At 48.4% G+C, this 17,737-nt stretch overlaps 1 protein-coding gene across 1 annotated transcript in view; it reads left to right on the top strand.

Moving 5' to 3' along the window:
• Positions 1-3,611: 3,611 nt before the first annotated feature.
• Positions 3,612-17,737, top strand: part of ALOX5 (arachidonate 5-lipoxygenase) — a 54,531-nt gene continuing 40,405 nt past the window's right edge. Inside the window, exons 1-3 of the mRNA XM_022569481.2 lie at positions 3,612-3,792; positions 11,101-11,299; positions 15,759-15,840. Of these exons, the coding sequence (XP_022425189.1) occupies positions 3,643-3,792; positions 11,101-11,299; positions 15,759-15,840 (431 nt within the window). The 5' untranslated portion in view covers positions 3,612-3,642. The remainder of the gene's footprint in view (positions 3,793-11,100; positions 11,300-15,758; positions 15,841-17,737) is intronic.

Genomic DNA, 17,737 nt, shown 5'->3' with positions numbered 1-17,737 from the left:
GGAGAGGGTGTGGAGAAAAGGGAACCCTCTTACACTGTTGGTGGGAATATAAATTGATACAGCCACTGTGGAGAACAGTATGGAGGTTCCTTAAAAAACTACAAATAGAACTACCATATGACCCAGCAATCCCACTACTGGGCATATACCCTGAGAAAACCATAATTCAAAAAGAGTCATGTACCAAAATGTTCATTGCAGCTCTATTTACAATAGCCCAGAGATGGAAACAACCTAATTGCCCATCATTGGATGAATGGATAAAGAAGATGTGGCACATATATACAATGGAATTACTCTGCCATAAAAAGAAACGAAATTGAGCTATTTGTAATGAGGTGGATAGACCTAGAGTCTGTCATACAGAATGAAGTAAGTCAGAAAGAGAGAGACAAATACCATATGCTAACACATATATATGGAATTTAAGAAAAAACATGTCATGAAAAACCTAGGGGTGAAACAGGAATAAAGACACACACTTACTAGAGAATGGACTTGAGGCTACGGGGAGGGGGAAGGGTAAACTGTGACAAAGCGAGAGAGAGGCATGGACATATATACACTACCAAACGTAAGGTAGATAGCTAGTGGGAAGCAGCCACATAGCACAGGGAGATCAGCTCCGTGCTTTGTGACCGCCTGGAGGGGTGGGATAGGGAGGGTGGGAGGGAGGGAGGCGCAAGCGGGAAGAGATATGGGAACATATGTATATATATAACTGATTCATTTTGTTGTGAAGCTGAAACTAACATACCATTGTAAAGCAATTATACTCCAATAAAGATGTAAAGATAAATAAATAAAAAATAATGAAAAGATAAATAAGCTAAAATTTTTAATGGGTCAAAGATCTGAATATACATTTCTCAAAAGAAGATCTATTATTGGCCAATAGCATGAGACAAGATACTCAACATCATTAGAAAAGTGCAAATCAAAACCACAATGAGATACCCCTTCACAAAGAGAATAATGTGTTGGCGAGGATATGGATAAAATGGAATCATATATTGCTGATAAAAATGTAAAATGGTACAGCCACTTTGGAAAACAATATGCCATTTCCTCAAAATGCTAAAAACATAGAGTTACCATATGATCCAGCAATTCTCCTCCTAGTTCTCTCCCTGAAAGAACTGAAAACATATGTATACACAAAAGTTTATACATGAATATTCATAACATCATTATTCATTATAGCCCCAACTCAAACTTCCATCATCTGATGAATGGATAAGCACAATGTGGTGTATCCTTAAAATTGATTATTATTCAGCAACAAAAAGGAATAAAGTACTGATACTTGCTGCAATGTGGATGAATCTGGGGGGGGAAATGATACTAAGTGAAAGAAGTCAGTCACAAAATGGCACATATTGTATGATTCCACTCATATGAAATGTCCAGAATAGGCAAATCTATAAAGCAGAAAATAGGTGTGTTTACCCTGACTGGAAAGATGAGGAGGGCAATGGGAAGTGACTACTAATGGAATGATGAAAATATTCTGAAATTGATTGTGGTGATGGTCTCAGAGCTCTCTGAATATTGCTAAACACCACTGACTTGTATGCTTTAAATGAGTGAATTGTATGGCATGCTAATTACATCTCAATAAAGCTGTAACAAAGAAGGAGGGAAGGAAGGAAGGGAGACGGGGAGGGAGGGAGGGAGGAATGGAGGAAAGAAAGAATGAAAAGCATGCAATGATGGACTTTAAGGCAGTAGATGATCCCACCTATGTTAAAGAGAAATAATTCTAGCTAGAGAATTGGGGAACTGGTGGGGGAATGGGAGTTAGACTAGAGATAAAGAGATTAGGTAGGAAGCAGTCACTACAGTCCATACAGGAGGTGTTGAAAGCCTGAGCCAGGGCAGAGCAGTGAGGACAAGTTGGAGATATTTTGGAAACTATCCCAAGGTGGCAAAGTTTCTATGAAACAAACATTCCATGTTCTGCATGAGAGTAAATGGCATGAGTATAAATTAACTCAGTGCTTGGGGAAGTAGCTTAATAACGTTAAAAAGGCCTTAAAATGTTCATACGCTTTGGCCCATTTCTAAGTCCATATATTAAGAAAAAATTTTTTAATGTTTTAAGCACAAAATATGTACTATAGCATTATTTATGAGGAAAAGCAACCTAAATGCCCAAGAATAGTGGACTAATTAAGGAAATGGTGGTATATCCATACAATTAAATATTACACAGTCAATGAAATACTTAAAATGTGAAATTATATAGGAAAATATGTTATAATATTAAAGAAAATGGAAATAAAACAGGAAATTGCCTGACCACCTCACGTGGAATGAACTTATTTTTAAATTTAGTTCAACTCATTACTGAATGTGTACCACAGTCAGACCCAGTTCTGAAGCTGGGTACAGAGGACGTGTAGGGGAATACAGAAGACTTCTGAGATCAGGTCACAGCAGTTGGAAAGCTTACCACCCGCACGAAGCTTCCTTCTAGTGTCCAAAGCCTTTTACTACCATGCCTTCCAAGCCTCGCCCATCATCAGTTAGAAAGCCGATAAAAAATTTTTAAATAAATTAAAATATTAATTAATTAAAAGTAAATGATAGCCAACCAATTACTCTGCCAGGCAGCGGGTTTTCCAAGTACCACCTCTAACTCATGGAACATCCTTGCTGTGGAGTCCACATCTTCTTCCCTAGGACTTCCAGCCATGGGTCCATTCCCAGAAGCCATCTCCAAACAAGTCTACCCCCTTTCCCATCACACGCCCAGCCTCCCTGCCCCCGAGTTCTGCAACCCCTCGCCTCCGAGCGCATCAACCTCCTCCAGACAACCCCTTAGGTGTCCAGATTCGGGTTTTCTTATCCTGGCCTCCCTCTCTCTGGTTGCCCTCCTTCCACTACACACTGACAATCTCCAGGCCTGAGTGTGGCTGGCACCTGACTCACGTCAGTGCCCACCTGCACCCGGCGCAGAGTGACATTCAGCCAAGCCTGTGGAAGAAGCCAAAGCCCACGGAAGTCTCTGCGCTCCACAGTACCAGCTCAGGTGTCACCCCTCCAAAAGCTTTCCTGACTCCCCAGGTGGGCTCCTCTTCCCGCTGTAGACTCCCAGAGCACCCCTGCTCTCAGTAATCACAGCATGGCTAAGTGCCCCAGTCGCGCGGCCTCCCTCTAACCCTGGGGACTTGGTGAGAGCAGGGACTGTGTCTGGTTTTCCAGGCATCCCTGGAGTCCAACCCTAATGCCTCACAAGGGCCTGGCAGTGAGGGAAGCCGAGGCAGGAGGGAAGGGTGAAGAGTGAAAACAATGAATGAGAAACTGAGTGAGAGAATGAATAGAGGGAGGGAGGAGGGGGTAGCAGCTGAGGTGGCCCCAGTCCCCTGACTGCCAACACAGAGGCCAGGTGGAGGAGGTGAGGTGCAGGAACGGGCGCGCTTACCGAGTACGAGGCGGGTCCGGCGAGGTCAGAGCTGCGGGAGGGCGGGGCCGGGAGCAGGGCGGGCAGGAGGGGGCGGGGGGCGGCAGGGGCCCCGGACGCTCAGAGGCAGGAAGCTACCGCGCGGGGTGGGCGGGGGGCGGAGACCCGCGTACCGGCGCGCCAAGGTTTTCAGTGCTCGCTGCGCCCGCGCCCCGCGGTCCTCGCTGCGCGCCACCATGCCCTCCTACACCGTCACCGTGGCCACCGGCAGCCAGTGGTTCGCGGGCACCGACGACTACATCTACCTCAGCCTCGTGGGCTCCGCGGGCTGCAGCGAGAAGCACTTGCTGGACAAGCCCTTCTACAACGACTTTGAGCGCGGCGCGGTGAGGACGCCCGGCCCTGACGGGCTGGGGTGGCCGGGACAGGGTGCGGACGTCGGGGTGGCTGGGACCCAAGTTCGGGGGCGAGGGGCTCTGAGAGGCCACTTAACTGGGCAAGCGCTGTGACCACCATTACTTGTGCCCCACTTCCTAGGGCTCCACAGATGGCACCTCGGCTGTGGGGAGAACGCGCAGGGCTGGGGGTCCAGAGGCCTGAGTTCCATCCGGGCCTGACCACTAGCTCACTCTGCCCCCCTCTCTGGGTCTCAGTTTCCCCAAATGTAAAGTACAAGGGTTGGCTTCAGGCTGGTCTAGGAGTTCGAGCCGGTGGCCCAGAGTGGCACTAGCTTATGTCTCCACACCTGGGCAGCTCACATTCTCAGGAGAGGTCCCCAGAGGAATGCAGAGGGAAAGAACGAGAGACCCAGGCCAGGAGAAGCCTTTTGCAAACCTGGAGGTCGTCGCTGGCTCCCAGCAGAGTGTACACCAGGGAACACTCCCGCCCTGAGTGTGAGGGCTCAGAAGAGGAAGAGGGAGGAGGGCTTCCCCTCTCCCCTCCTCACCAGAGACCCTGGAGCCTGAGAGTTCAGGGAGCAAAGGGAGCCCGTGTTGACTGCACGTCTAGTCTGTGGTGCCAGGCGCTGTGTGAGGATTCATTCAGAAGTGGGCTCCCCATGCTGACCTGGCCGTGAATTCCAGCCTGTAGCTTTCTCTGTGAGCAGCACAGCAGGTGGCGATCCTCGCCAAGTGTTTGGTGTGATGTGCCCAGTCCACTGGGCTTATTAAGTGCTCATTACTTAAGTGCTCATGAAGTGACTATTGTGACAGCTCCAACACACTACAGGTGCCCAGGAAATATCTGTTCCCTTCTGCCACCCCCAGCTTCTGAACTGGACCCAAAGGACTTAGATTTCACAAAGCTGTCTTTTTATCTCTTTATTATTTGGCTGAACCATAAGGAACTGCTCATAGTTGACTATTTTTGACAAAACTGGCAATTTCATATGGTTCAGCCAAATACTTCTTGGATAATATTCATGAAGCGTGTTTTCGGTCTGCAGAGCCTAAAGTAAGCAAATCATAGCCCACTCCTTTTCCAGATTCCAAACTCAAAGTGAGCTTGATTCCTACCCAGGAGCCTCAGAACCTCGCTATATGCCCATCTGACACTTAGCCAAGTTTGTCATATTAATGTGGCTAGAGGACCCTTCTAGAAGAGTTAGGTGTTGAGTATAAGAACTACCTCCTATTGTTTGGTTTCCCCAACCAGGGAACTGGCCCAGAGGATGGTGGTGCAGGAGGGCTAATGGGTCATCCGTTTGGGATAATGACACCCTCGGCCATTCTGAAGCACCGTCAGAAATAATTATTTCCATTATTTCATGGATTCCCCCAACACTAATGGGAGGAGAACAGGTTACAGACTTCTCTGCCTTTATAAGTGGTCCACAGTGGGTCCGTTCTCCTCCACATACGACACACGTCAGTGTGCAGCATAAGCAGCCGGGTGTGGCTTCTCAGAGGGGAGGTACGGGGGTGTGACCATAAAAGGGTCATTAGAAGAGGGGTGAAAGCATCCCTCTGTTCATTATTTCCCCACCCTGAGAATTCATTCAAATGACATTATGATTAAACACTTCAGTGAGAGTCCCAGCAGCAAATTTCAGGAGAGATTTGCATGTCACATTTCCATTGTGGTGAGAGGGGGCAGGTCAGGAGGGGCACTGCAGGGGAATCGCTGGCTCCAAAAGGCTCTTTGAAAAAAATCATCTTTTGAGAAAGCTTCTGCTTATGCAAAGTTACTCCACACTTGCACAGCCCAGATCTACTTCCTCAATCTCCAGCCAGTGCCTCTTAAGGACAATCCGTCCCATTTGGGTAAAGGTGAAGGAGAAATCTTAGAGGAAATACTTGCAGAGAAGATAAGGCTAACCCATTTTACCCGAAAAGTGTTACAATCATTATAGATAATAACAGTTACAGTAACAACAATAAAGACTTTTTCTGGGCAACCAATTCAGTCATTTCCAGCTCATTGGCAGGTCAACACAGCATTCTCCCATGCAAAATTCAGTCCTATAATGGATGGGACTGATTTTTTTCTCAATAAATTGAGTCACAAATCCCTGGTTATTCTCATCAGAGTTCTGCCAAGTGATTCAGGACAGGATTGGGAATTGGGGTCCTTCGCAGGTGAGATTGTCCTGTCAACCGTCACGCCATCTGCTGGGAAAGCCCAGGCGGTGGACCCACATAGCCCAGAGACGTAGCCCAAATTTAGCAAATTGATTTGTTCCTTTGGCTCTGTCGATTTAAAGTAATTCAAGTCCCGATGGGATAACTTTCACAGATCCAAAGATTTCTGGGAAGTCTTACCTGATCCTTTTTCATTCCCGGGCAGCACTTTTAGGAAAGCGAAAGGCAGTAGGGTGATGCTTAGTATATCACCCTTGAATGTACTCAGTACGTGTGAACGAGTCTTACAACTATACTTCTTAAATATTTTCTGTGAATATTCTTACAGTATATTCATGAAGAATGTATTCTAGAATACCGCCTTCTCAGAAATGATAATATAGTACTGAAGAGTAAATATTTCCTTCTGACCCTCAATCTCTCTATCCCCCACCTTCCCTCTCTGTCCCATCTCTTCCCTACATTCTGCCTCTTTTTCCTCCTTCTCTTCCTTCCTCTGCTCCCTATTCCCCACAATTCCCCATGTCCCTCGTTTCTCTCTTGTTTACTGCTCCAACTTCTCCCTTCTGCTGTCTCCTAGATTCCCCCAGCTTCCCCATTCTTTGCTCCCTCAGCCTCCCTAACCACTGCCCTTTTTCTCCCTCTCTCTGCCCCAGCCTCTTCCTTGTCCACCCCTTAATCATCTCCCTCTGTCTCTACTCCACAGCCCCCTCCCACCACCCACCAGCCCCTCACTAGACCCCTCCAAGACAGGCAGTCCAGGCTGGACCACATGACTCTTCTCTGTCCTTGCTCTAGCAGGGATCTGGGGCAGAAACAAATGAAACCTTTCTTTAAATGCTGATATAAAGATCAAGCAGGATTTCCCTGGTGGTGCAGTGGTTAAGAATCCACCTGCCAATGCAGGGGACATGGGTTCGAGCCCTGGTCCGGGAAGATCCCACATGCCGCGGAGCAGCTAAGCCCGTGCGCTACAACTCCTGAGCCCACATGCCACAACTACTGAAGCCTGTGTACCTAGAGCCCTTGCTCTGCAACAAGAGAAGCCACCACAATGAGAAGCCCGCGCACCACAACAAAGAGTAGCCCCTGCTCGCCACAACTAGAGAAAGCCCGTGCGGAGCAATGAAGACCCAACTCAGCCAAAAATAAATTAATTAATTAATTTTAAAAAAAAAAGATCAAGCAAAAAACTGGCCAGCTAACAATTTGCTGAAATATTCAAAAGCCTTAAAGCTGTGTATCCAATAGAGGATTGAGAGCAACAGGTGAAATCAGCAAACTGGCCATTCTGAGAAAGGACTGGTGAATATCACGTTTCCCAGGCTCCATGTCTCTTTCCAGTGTCTGACCACTGCACCCACCACCTCTGCCCTGAGAACTCCATGCTCCAGCCTCCTCCTCTCACATGCGAATTCCCCACCTCCTTTCTCTACATTCAGAATGCCCTACCCATTCCCCTTCTTCTCCACTCAACTCACCTCTGAAATCTTACCAACTCCTAAGAGCTGCCCCAAATGCCACCTTGTAGGAAGCTTTTCCTTGTCCTCCACCCCACCTCACATCGCCCCTTCATACTCCATGGAGGGCTTGAACCAGGGCCCAAAGCCAGGTCACCTGGCTCCCAGGCCAAGGCTTTTCCCACAATGTGGCCATGGGAAACAGTGAGAGGAACCCAGGTTAGGCCATCACACAGGTGTGGGTTCTAATCGTGGGGCCACCAGTTACTCACTAGCATGGTAGCTGCCTGACCTCTCTGAGCCTCAGTTTCCAACTGTAAAATGAGATAATCATCCACTCGGCCATGCACATGTACTGTATTTTTTGAGGGCCTGTCATGCGCCATGCCGTCCATTGTTGATACAATGTTGATCCACTATTCAGAATGGACATGTTATATTAACGTGTCAAGGCAAATTAGTCAACAAACACAGTATCCGCCCAGCATACTGGCCCAGGGAGAGGAGGAAGGAAGGTTGTCACACCCTGTAGCTCTTTGTATCTTCCAAAGACCTGACTTTGCTGTTTGACACACAGGGCCCTGAGATCTTCCTGGAGACCCCTCTCTATCCCCTGTGACTCTCCAGCAGTGGCTCCCTTGGATGCCAGTGTCAGTGTCACCAGACTTTGTCCCTGAGACTGCCTGAGTTAGGTGGGACTGAACTCGGGCCCTGGTTCACCTCCTGTAACAGCGGGCCTGAAGCCACGTCCAGCCAGAGACAAGCCAGACTGGCAGTCCTCTCCCATTGCAAGACCCTGTCAGATGGCCTACTGAGTCCCTGTAGGTCTGTCCAGTGATTTCATCCGGGTGAAACTCCAGGGCCCTCTGCCAGGTGCCTGTGGGTCGTTGGGAAAGGGTGACTTGGAGGGCCCATTCTCCTGTGACTGCACCATAGGTGTGCCCAGGGTGACCCTGCTCTCCCTTCTCTCAGAGAAGCTACTCGTCTCTTCCTTATCAGTCCCCACCCTCAGCTGGACATCTGGCCCTCCCTCTGAGAATCGCCCTGGAGAGGCTCCCTGCGCCCCATCTCCCTTCCCTTTGTGATCCAAGGCTCCTCCCTCCCATGAGAGTTGCCCACCTCAGATGCTTATGGTGCCTGGTACTTTAGATGGCCGTCCTCTCCCCCTTTGCCTCAGCCTTCCTGGCATCAACCTCCCAGACACCTGCAGCCCCTCGGAGCCACCGGAAAGCCACTTCCCTTGGAGCAGCCACCCCGAGCCCAGGCCCAAGCCTCAACACATGCTGACTTCCCTTTGCTCGGCCTGCACTGCCAGCAACAAAAATGCCTCAGGTTCTCACTCGGCCTCAAGGCCCCTTCTCCATCCTCGCGGGAATTCCCTTCAGGTTTTGAGCCAAGTTGTTTCTGCTCATGGGCTCAATTTCTTCCTCCCGTCTCTACTTCTGGCTACTCAATGTGGCACATGTAGTCAAGCATGGACCTCAGCCCAAGGGCCCATGCTAGCTCAGAGCCGCTCGCAGGCAGTGTGGGACTTGCTGACCCCCCAGGAGTCAAGGAGGGAGGACCAGGTGGTTCTGATACACACAGCAGCTGGTGGCCCGTGCCTCTGGAGAAAGGAGCCCACTCAGGCATCATGTCATTTGGATTTCTCAATGGTCCTGCAAGCTAAGCGTGATCTCCCCTTGATAGATGAAGAAACATAGCCTCAGAGAATGTACCAGTTTGCCCTGGCCCATGGTCAGTTACTTTGGAGCTGGGTTGTGAACTCAAGGCCCCTGAGGCTTTCTGAGCTGCCCTGACACTCAGGCTCACCTCGCCCTCTGCCCCTCACTGCCCTCCCTCCAGTCCTCGGTGGGAACCTCTGTCTTGACCCCGCAAGAGGGCCACGGTCTCTGCAGATACTTGTGGCAGGTGGGACTTCGAATGGGGTGGGCCCTGCAAACGTCCAGTCTTAAGCCACCAGTCCCCACTCTGCTTCTCCAGGTGGACGTTGGGCCCCTTGCTCCATCAAAACCTTCCTGCCCTGGCCCACTGATGCCTCAGCTCAGGGGCCTCCCTTCTCTCCCCACCCCTGGGAAGCCACCCAACAAGAGCTGTGTCCTTCCTTTCCTCTCCCTCCTCCCAGCTCCTTAGGTCATCCAGCCCCTCACTGGGACTCCTCTCCCAACTCTATCCGGGGCCTACCGCCTTCTCCCCACGCATCGGCACCCTGTGGTACAGACAGGCCCCTCTGCCTGAGGTCCCACAGGCCCTGGGGGGCAATGCTCTCTGTGACCTCGCCTGTGGGGCAGGAGGGTTCTTTGACCTGCAGGATGGGCAGGACAGATGTGCTGGCACACCTGTTAGGGACCCAGCACATAGGCTGGCTCCTCTGTCCCCAGAAAGTGTTTCTAACTGAGGACCAGGCCCAGACCACCGGGCACTAGGAAGAGACTTCCCTTTCTGACCACAAGCATCTGGCACCTGAGGCAGCCAGAACATGCGAGCTGCTCACTGCGCTCAGAGCCAAGGGCTTTGCTGAAAATGTTCAGCTTCCCACTCCCTTTAAGAAGTCCTCCCAGTGGCATTTGGAGGGAGAAGGATGGAAATGGGGATGCATGGGGTCATGTGCGAGATGAACACCCTTCCCCTCCACTTACTTCACCATCACACTGAGAACTCTAAGCCTGCCACCGAGGAAAAAGTTCAAAGATGGGTGAAATCTGGCTTAGAAAGTGCCTCAGGGGGCATTGAGTCTGGGGCTCCCCAAACCTACTGGTCTTTGGAACGCCCGATGCAAAGCTTGAGCCCCCATCCTTCCTTCCCATCTGCCATCCAGAGCTGCACATGCGCAGATCATGCAGCAGCCATGGAGCGGCTGCCCTGCACTGCCACTGTGCCAGCCCGTCTCCTGGGGTCAGGAGCCTGGCAGCAGCCTGGGGAGCAGTGCTGCACGTGGCCTGAGGTAGCAAGGCCGGCCTCGATCCACCACTGTGCCTTGGATATACTGGAAACTGCTTATCTGATTTTCTTGGCATCACTGTGGCTCAGTGAACTGCAGAGGCCCCAGGACAGCTTGAACTGTGTGACTTCACTTTTATCTGAGCCTCCCCATTTGCACTCAGTTATTTGCCCCACTGAGAATGAGAGAGATATGGAAAGACCTGGATTGGAATTCCAGCTCTGCCAATTAGTAGTAGAAGTGGGGCTTACTGAACCTCACTGTCTTCATCTGAGACGCAGGTCATAACTCCCCACCCCTCCCAAAGTTGTTGTGGGATCTATAGCAACGTCAGCAAGCCCTTTGCAAGCTGTAAAGGGCTGCCCTTGAGTGCGAGGGCCAGTTTGTCCATCTAGCCCTGTAAGGTAGCAGGGCCAGCAGCCTTGCTGCCCTTGTTGTGAGTGGGGGCAGCTGCAGAGGCCCTCACGGAGCCTGGCCTGGCACTGGGCTGTGCGCAGACAGCAGAATGTCTCTCTCTGAGCAGCGCCATCCCTTGCTTGCTAGACTTCCATCTCTTAAGGGTAGAGCTGGGGAATTGGCCATCTCTGTCACCCAGGGTACAGCAGAGCCATGCCAAGGGCAGGCACTTGGCAGACATCTCAGCTAAATGGATTGAGGGTGATTCAAAGGCTCAGGAGCTCCCAGATGGTCTGACTTGCCTTTTCTCCTTCTCAGGTTGATTCTTACAATGTTGTAGTTGATGACGAACTGGGCGACATCCAGCTGATCAGAATCGAGAAGCGCAAGTACTGGCTCCATGACGACTGGTACCTGAAGTACATCACACTGAAGACGCCCTGCGGGGATTACATTGAGTTCCCCTGCTACCGCTGGATCTCAGGCGAGAGCGAAATTGTCCTGAGAGATGGACGAGGTGAGCGGCTTAGGCCCCTTCCACTCCCTGGGCTTCCGGGGAATGAGAGAGTTTGCAGGCACTCCTTCCTCGAAGAACTGTATCCATGGGAATAATAACCATGCTCTCCGTGGTTGAGCACCTGCTTCGTGCCTCGATGCACCTGTAGGAGGTGTGACCTTCCTCCAGGTACTAACAAGCCCCAGGTTCAGAGGGGGAAGTGACAGGCCCCAGGCTCCATCCAGCCATGTCCCCTCTCTGCTATAAAGTCCTTCAGGAGAAGATTATGACCCCCTTTTTGCCAGAGGGTAACTGGGGTCCCTAGTAACACATACCCCTGGGACGTGCCCCTGGATGGGCAGTTCTTCAGCTGAGTTCTCAGCTCTCCTCTCTGTGAGGTCACAGTAGGGCTTGGGCTCCAGGGACCCCATGCAGGCCAGGAAAAGGAAGGGGTTGACCAGGAGTGCCTGAGTGCCAGCTCAGAGGAACTGTGGGCAGACCTGGTGTTCGACAGTCACCAGTCATTAAACATGAAGTCCCACTTTTTGCTGAAAGAGAAAAGAACCTAAAATATACCCTCTTAAGCAAGACCCTCAAATGTGCAAACCCCAATCTGGCACTTCCTCGGGAGGCCATTCTTGGTAAGAGACACGCAGCTGGCCTGGCTGGAGGAGGAGGAGAGAGGAGCAGATGGCGGGGGTCAGCTAAGGCCCCTTTCCCTCTGAATGACGCCCCACTTGCACACCAGCCCCTTAGCGTGTGTGAGTCAAATCCATGCCTTGGCAAAATCCTGCCTTACCTTAGTCGTGACCCTTCAGCTTGCTCACTCTCGAAACCTGAAATGATCTAGTGCATCCACTAGAATAATGAGGAGGGGGACAGCTGCTTCTTCCAGTGCCACCGTCTAACACCTCCTAGCTGACAACACATTTCCTATCACTAGTTCATTTGCTCTTCACAGAACTTTGGCAGTGTAGGTAAGATGAGAATGATTAGTACCCCCTCTATTTTAGCTAAGAAAACCAAGACACAGGAGGAAAAGGTCTTCTCTACCTGGTGTACTTAAAACTATCAGGCCACATCCCATTGCTTCTGACATGGAATTTAACTTAAGAAACAAACAAACAAAAAGAAAATTCCAAGATTATTTCTGAACTAAATGATTGGGGCAGGAAGGATTTTTATCCCCTGTCTTCATGGCAGGGAAGATCACAAAAGTCACTCTGTCTTACGGTGGCCAGCATGGGAAAGGTTGCAGACAGGGCACTTCTCATTTACCAGGACTGTAGAAACACGAGCTCCACATCTCCCTCCTGCCCCCCTCCTACCCACGGTCTCGGATGTGTAGTCCTTCTTCCCACGGACCCCAAATCTCTTTCCAACAAAAAAGCATATGGCACCTCCCAGTTGGGATATTTAGAAGGTGTAGGCCAGCGTGCAGGGCCATTAGAACTCCTAGTCCTGGTGGGGTCGGGGAAGGGAAAGAATGTGAGAATAACCCAAAAGGGAAGTGTCCTGGAGCCAGAGCTGCCTTGGGAGGAGCTCTGGTCCTCAGTAGAGATGCAGACAGCCTGGAGAGACCCTACAGAGAGAGGCTGGGGAAGAAGTGTCCTCTCCTCACTGTCCCGTACCCTCCAGTCTCTGGTCAGGGTTCCCAGTGGCTGAACCGAACGTGAAGCCCACTGATGCATTGATCAGGGACCTTCAGGGACAGCACAGGCGAAGGGTGGATCTGGAGGGGCACATGGAAGCCACCCAGTATGTTCCACTTATCAGTTGCTGTGTAGCACTCTTAGTGGCTTGAAACAGCCATTTCATTTTGCTCATGATCTTAGGTGTCAGGAATTTGGGGAGGGCTCAGCTGGGTGGTCCCTCTGTGAGCCATGGGGCATCCGCTGAGAGGGGAAGGGCTAGAGGATTCGCTTCTAAGATGGTTCTCCTCTCGTGTGCTTCAGGGCTCCGTGGTCTCTCCCTCTCCACATGGCATCTCATTTTTAAGGCTTCCCCGTAGAGCCTGGGCTTCTCACAGCTCGGTGGTCTCAGGGTAGTTGCACTTCTTTTTGTGGCGGCTGGCTGCCAAAAGCAAGAGACAGAAAGTGGAAGATGCCAGTTTCTTCAAGCCTGGCCCTGGAAACTGGCCCAGTGTAACTTCTACCACGTTCTGTTGGTCCAAGCAGTCACCGAGTCCACCCAGACGCAAGGGGAACATAGACCTCCTCTCAATGGAAGGAATGTCAAAGAATTTGTGGCCATCTTTGGTCCACCACACGGCACGACAACCAACCCTTTGGGCAAACTGGAAATGAGGGGGCCCAGCCCACAAGCGATTCAATCACTCACCACATAGAAACCTCTGGAAACCAATATTACACCACTGCACTTGGGGTGACCATAGAAGTCAGAGGGCTGTCTCTGTGGTGACTGACATTTTTGTAAAATACAATAAAAATTAACTACTAGAAAAATGAAATAAAAGACAAACCAAAGCCATTCAAAATACAAGCCCTGTTTTTATTATCAGATGCAACAGTCAGAAGTATTTTAGCAAGTTACTCTAAGTTTGTAAACCTGTACACTCAACCTCTGTTCTCACCTCATTGCAGACCAGCACCCAACAGTTCTGAGCCTCACAGAGCTCTCTGGCCCATTGCACCTCTGCCTGAGGCAGCTCCAGTCCCAGGCTTGGAACTGGGGCCCAAAGAGGAAGATCAGTGGTCACTGTGCTCCCAGGGATTCCAAGCATCTATGTGAAAGACTCATATCAGTCTTTTGGAGTCTGTCCCCCTGAACTCTGCTATAGTCAGTCCAGGCTTTGTCACCTGCCTTGTTCCCAGAAGTTCTGTTAGTCAGTGGGGCCAGGAAGAAGGATGCTATATGCCATTTGAAACTTGGTAGGTTGCAATTTTACACGTTCTCTGACTTATTCATACAGTAAAGCTAAGGAGATACAACTCCTCAGAGCAAGGTGCCTGAGAAATAGGCAGGTTCTTTAAGGGTGGATAAGAGATGATGAATGTGCCAGTGACAGCTGTTGTTACATTTAATACTCGCCTTGCCTTCAATGGCCTAGAGCCTCCCCACTTATTTACAAAAATGTCAGTCTGTGATGGAATGGAAGTTTTAAAAAGCCGGCTCTTCACCACAGAGAGCCGGAGAAGCTCTTCACTGCAGTGGCCCCCTTTCAAGGAGATGCTCTGGAATCCTGCCAGTCGGGGTTCCATTGACTGTGTTCACTGATTTTACCCTAAATAATAGTATAAAGGGTAATCTTGATCTGACCTCTCCTGCTCTAAAGGCCCTGAGAAGTGTGACCAACCATGCCCTTAGCCACCTGCCCATTCCTGAAATGAAAGATGAGACACCTTTGAAGTCTGGCTTAGAGGGAGGAAGAGGACACTCAGGTCCATGATAATTATAAGGACAACAGTGATAACCATGGTTCCCATTTACTGGGCACTTACTGGTCCTAAGCACTGTATGGAGTGATTTGCTGCAGTCTCTCCCTAAACCCCCACCATGGCCCTAGAAATAAGCGTTATTATCTCCATTTTACATGGGAAGAAGCTAAGGCAGCTTGCTCAAGGTCACACAGCTTTAAGTGACACAGCCCTAGTCCAAACCCAAACCCAAGAACATCTCTTCTAAAGCCCACACTCTAGGACATGACAGGCTGTTTTAGAATAAGCTCCATTCTCATTCCTCTGTGTAGCCACCACAGGAAACTGGACAGTGTCAGCGTCTGTATATTGAATCTTAAGTCACACATTTCTCCAGGAAGCAGCCAACTGGACTTAGAAACACAAGAGCTATGAGTCCCTGCTATTCTCTCAGGCAACATGGAAACCCGCAGTGGCTGCCATTTCTGCTCTGCGTGAGAAATGCAGGAATGAACTGCTCTGAAGTGGTTTGAAGAGATCCACCAAAGATCACGGAATGCCTTTCCTCTGAAGTGGAAAAGCAGCTCTGCACCAGGGGCCCCACGATTCTTGGCAAAGGCAGTGTCCTGGGAGCCCCCAGGTGGAAATCCACAGGCAGGCCAGAGGTGGGCAAACTGTGCCTGCCAGAGTATCATCGGTCTGCCTTCCTGTAATTCACGATGAGAACCAAGCCTGGCTTATGTATCTGGATGTGATTCTCAGAACCCCGAGGTTCAGAGCCCCCAGGCTTGCTGAGTGAGCAGACAGGAGGAGGAGGAACTGGATTTGTCTTTTATAAAGAGCGTTAGCTGACAGCATGGGATTTGAGTCTTGTGCTGAAAATCCACTAATTAGGTTGTGACCTTGGGTAAAGTTCAAGGGCAAATCTATTCAACCTCCCCACACCCCATTTCTTTGCTATAAAATGAGGGAGTGTTCTGAGGCTTAAATGAGACGATACACATAAAGCACTTGGCTCAGGAAGGGTGTCTGAGGGAAACCTGAAAACGGATGTTGTTAATGTGCTTCCCTAGGCTCTTCTCACCCATGTCCTTTTCTCACAGCAAAGTTGGCCTGTGATGACCAAATTCACATTCTCAAGCAGCACAGACGTAAAGAACTGGAAACACGGCAAAAAGAGTATCGGTGAGTTATGACATCAGACCAAATGGCTTGGGGCCATGGTGTCTTCTATCTCGGGGGCATAACCCTGCCCACAGTTTATGGCCCATCATTGCTGGTACGTGATGACCAAGGGACCAGATCCCTTCAGTGCTCCTCAATACCCAAGTTCCACCTTACCACCACTCCAGGCAGAGATGGTGAAAGAGTTATGAAAAACTTGGGATCAACCGTATTGGCATTTAGGAGGAATGGGGCAGTAAAGGCTTGAATTCACCTTGATGTTCTCCCACTCCCATTGTAGGAATTACCCTTCACTTTTTATGTCTTCTTATAATAATTCAGTTATAAATGTGATACATAATCTACAAGAAAATTGACAAATCTTTAGCTAACAGACTAAGAGAAAAGAGAAGACTCAATTTATTAACATTAGAAATAAGAGAGGGAACATCAATACCAACCGCACAGAAATTAAAATGAATAAAAGGGAATAGTATGAACAATTGTATACCAACCAATTAAATAACTTAGATGAAAAGGACAAATTCCTTAGACAGAAACTGCCAAAGCTGACTCAAGAACAAATCAAATGAATAGACTGATCACAAGAAAAGAGAGTGAATACTAATTTTAAATTAATTTTAAAACTTCCTACTAAGTAATTTTAAAACTTCCTACAAAGGAAAGCCCAGGCCCATATGGCTTCACTGGTGAATTATAGCAAACATTTAAAAAATTAATACCAGCCCTGCATAAACTCTTCCAAAAAATAGAAAAGGAGAGAACTTGTCTCAACTCATTGTATGAGGCCAGTATTATACCCAAACCAGATGTCATAAGAAAACTACACATCAATATCTTTTATGAATATAGATACAAATATTTTCAACAAAATACCAGCAAACAAAATCCAGCAGCACATAAAAGACATTATACAATATGAAGAGGTGGAATTGATTCCAAGTATGCAAGATTGGTTTAACATCCAAAAATCAATTAATGTAATACACCATATGAATAAAGAACAAAAAACACATGGTCAAAAACAACACATGATCATCTTAATAGACACACAAGAAAGCATTTGACAAAAATTTTAAAAAACACTCAAAAAATAGGAACTGAAGGGAACTTCCTCAACCTGATAAAGTGCATCTACAAAAAGTTCACAGTTAACATCATACTTAGTGGGAAAAGACTGCATGCCTTCCTCCTAAGATCCAGGAACAAGATAAGTATATCAGCTTTTGCCACTTCTTCTCAACATTGTACTGGAGGTTCTAGCCAGGGCAATTAGACAAGAAGGAAGAAAAAACATCCGTATTGGAGAACAATAAGTAAAACCATTGCTATTCACAGAGGACATGGCCTTGTGTGTAGAAAATCCTAAGGAATTCACCAAAAAAATCATTGGAAATGAAAACAAGCAATATTGCAGCATACAAGACCAATATGCAAAATTCAGTTGTTTTTGTGAGCAATCAATAATTTAAAATGAAAATAAGAAAACAATTCCATTTACAATAGCATCAAAAGGAATAAAATATTTATGAATAAATTTAACAAAAGAAGTTTAAGACTTACACAATGAAAACTACAAAATACTGTTGAAATTAATTAAAGAAGAGCTAAATAAGATGAAAGACATCTCATGTTCATGGACCAAAGGACTTACATTGTTTAAATGGCACTACTCCCCAAAGCAATGTACAAATTCAACACAATCGCTATCAAAATCCCTGCTGACTTTTTTGCAGAAATTGACAAGCTGATTCTAAAATTCATATGGAAATGCAAGGAACCCAGAATAGTCAAAACAATCTTGAAAAAAAAAGTAAACAAAGTTGGATGATTCACACTTCTCAATATCCCAAGTACTACACCACTGCAGTAGTCAAGACAATGTAGTATTCACATA

The sequence above is a fragment of the Delphinapterus leucas genome, chromosome 16, assembly GCF_059928025.1.
Source record: "Delphinapterus leucas isolate spDelLeu-1000000601 "Yukka" chromosome 16, BTC_Dleu_Yukka2, whole genome shotgun sequence".
In the NCBI taxonomy this organism is placed as follows: Eukaryota; Metazoa; Chordata; class Mammalia; order Artiodactyla; family Monodontidae; genus Delphinapterus; species Delphinapterus leucas.
The sequence above is the reverse complement of the archived record's forward strand: the minus strand, read 5'-3'. Positions and strand labels throughout refer to the sequence as shown.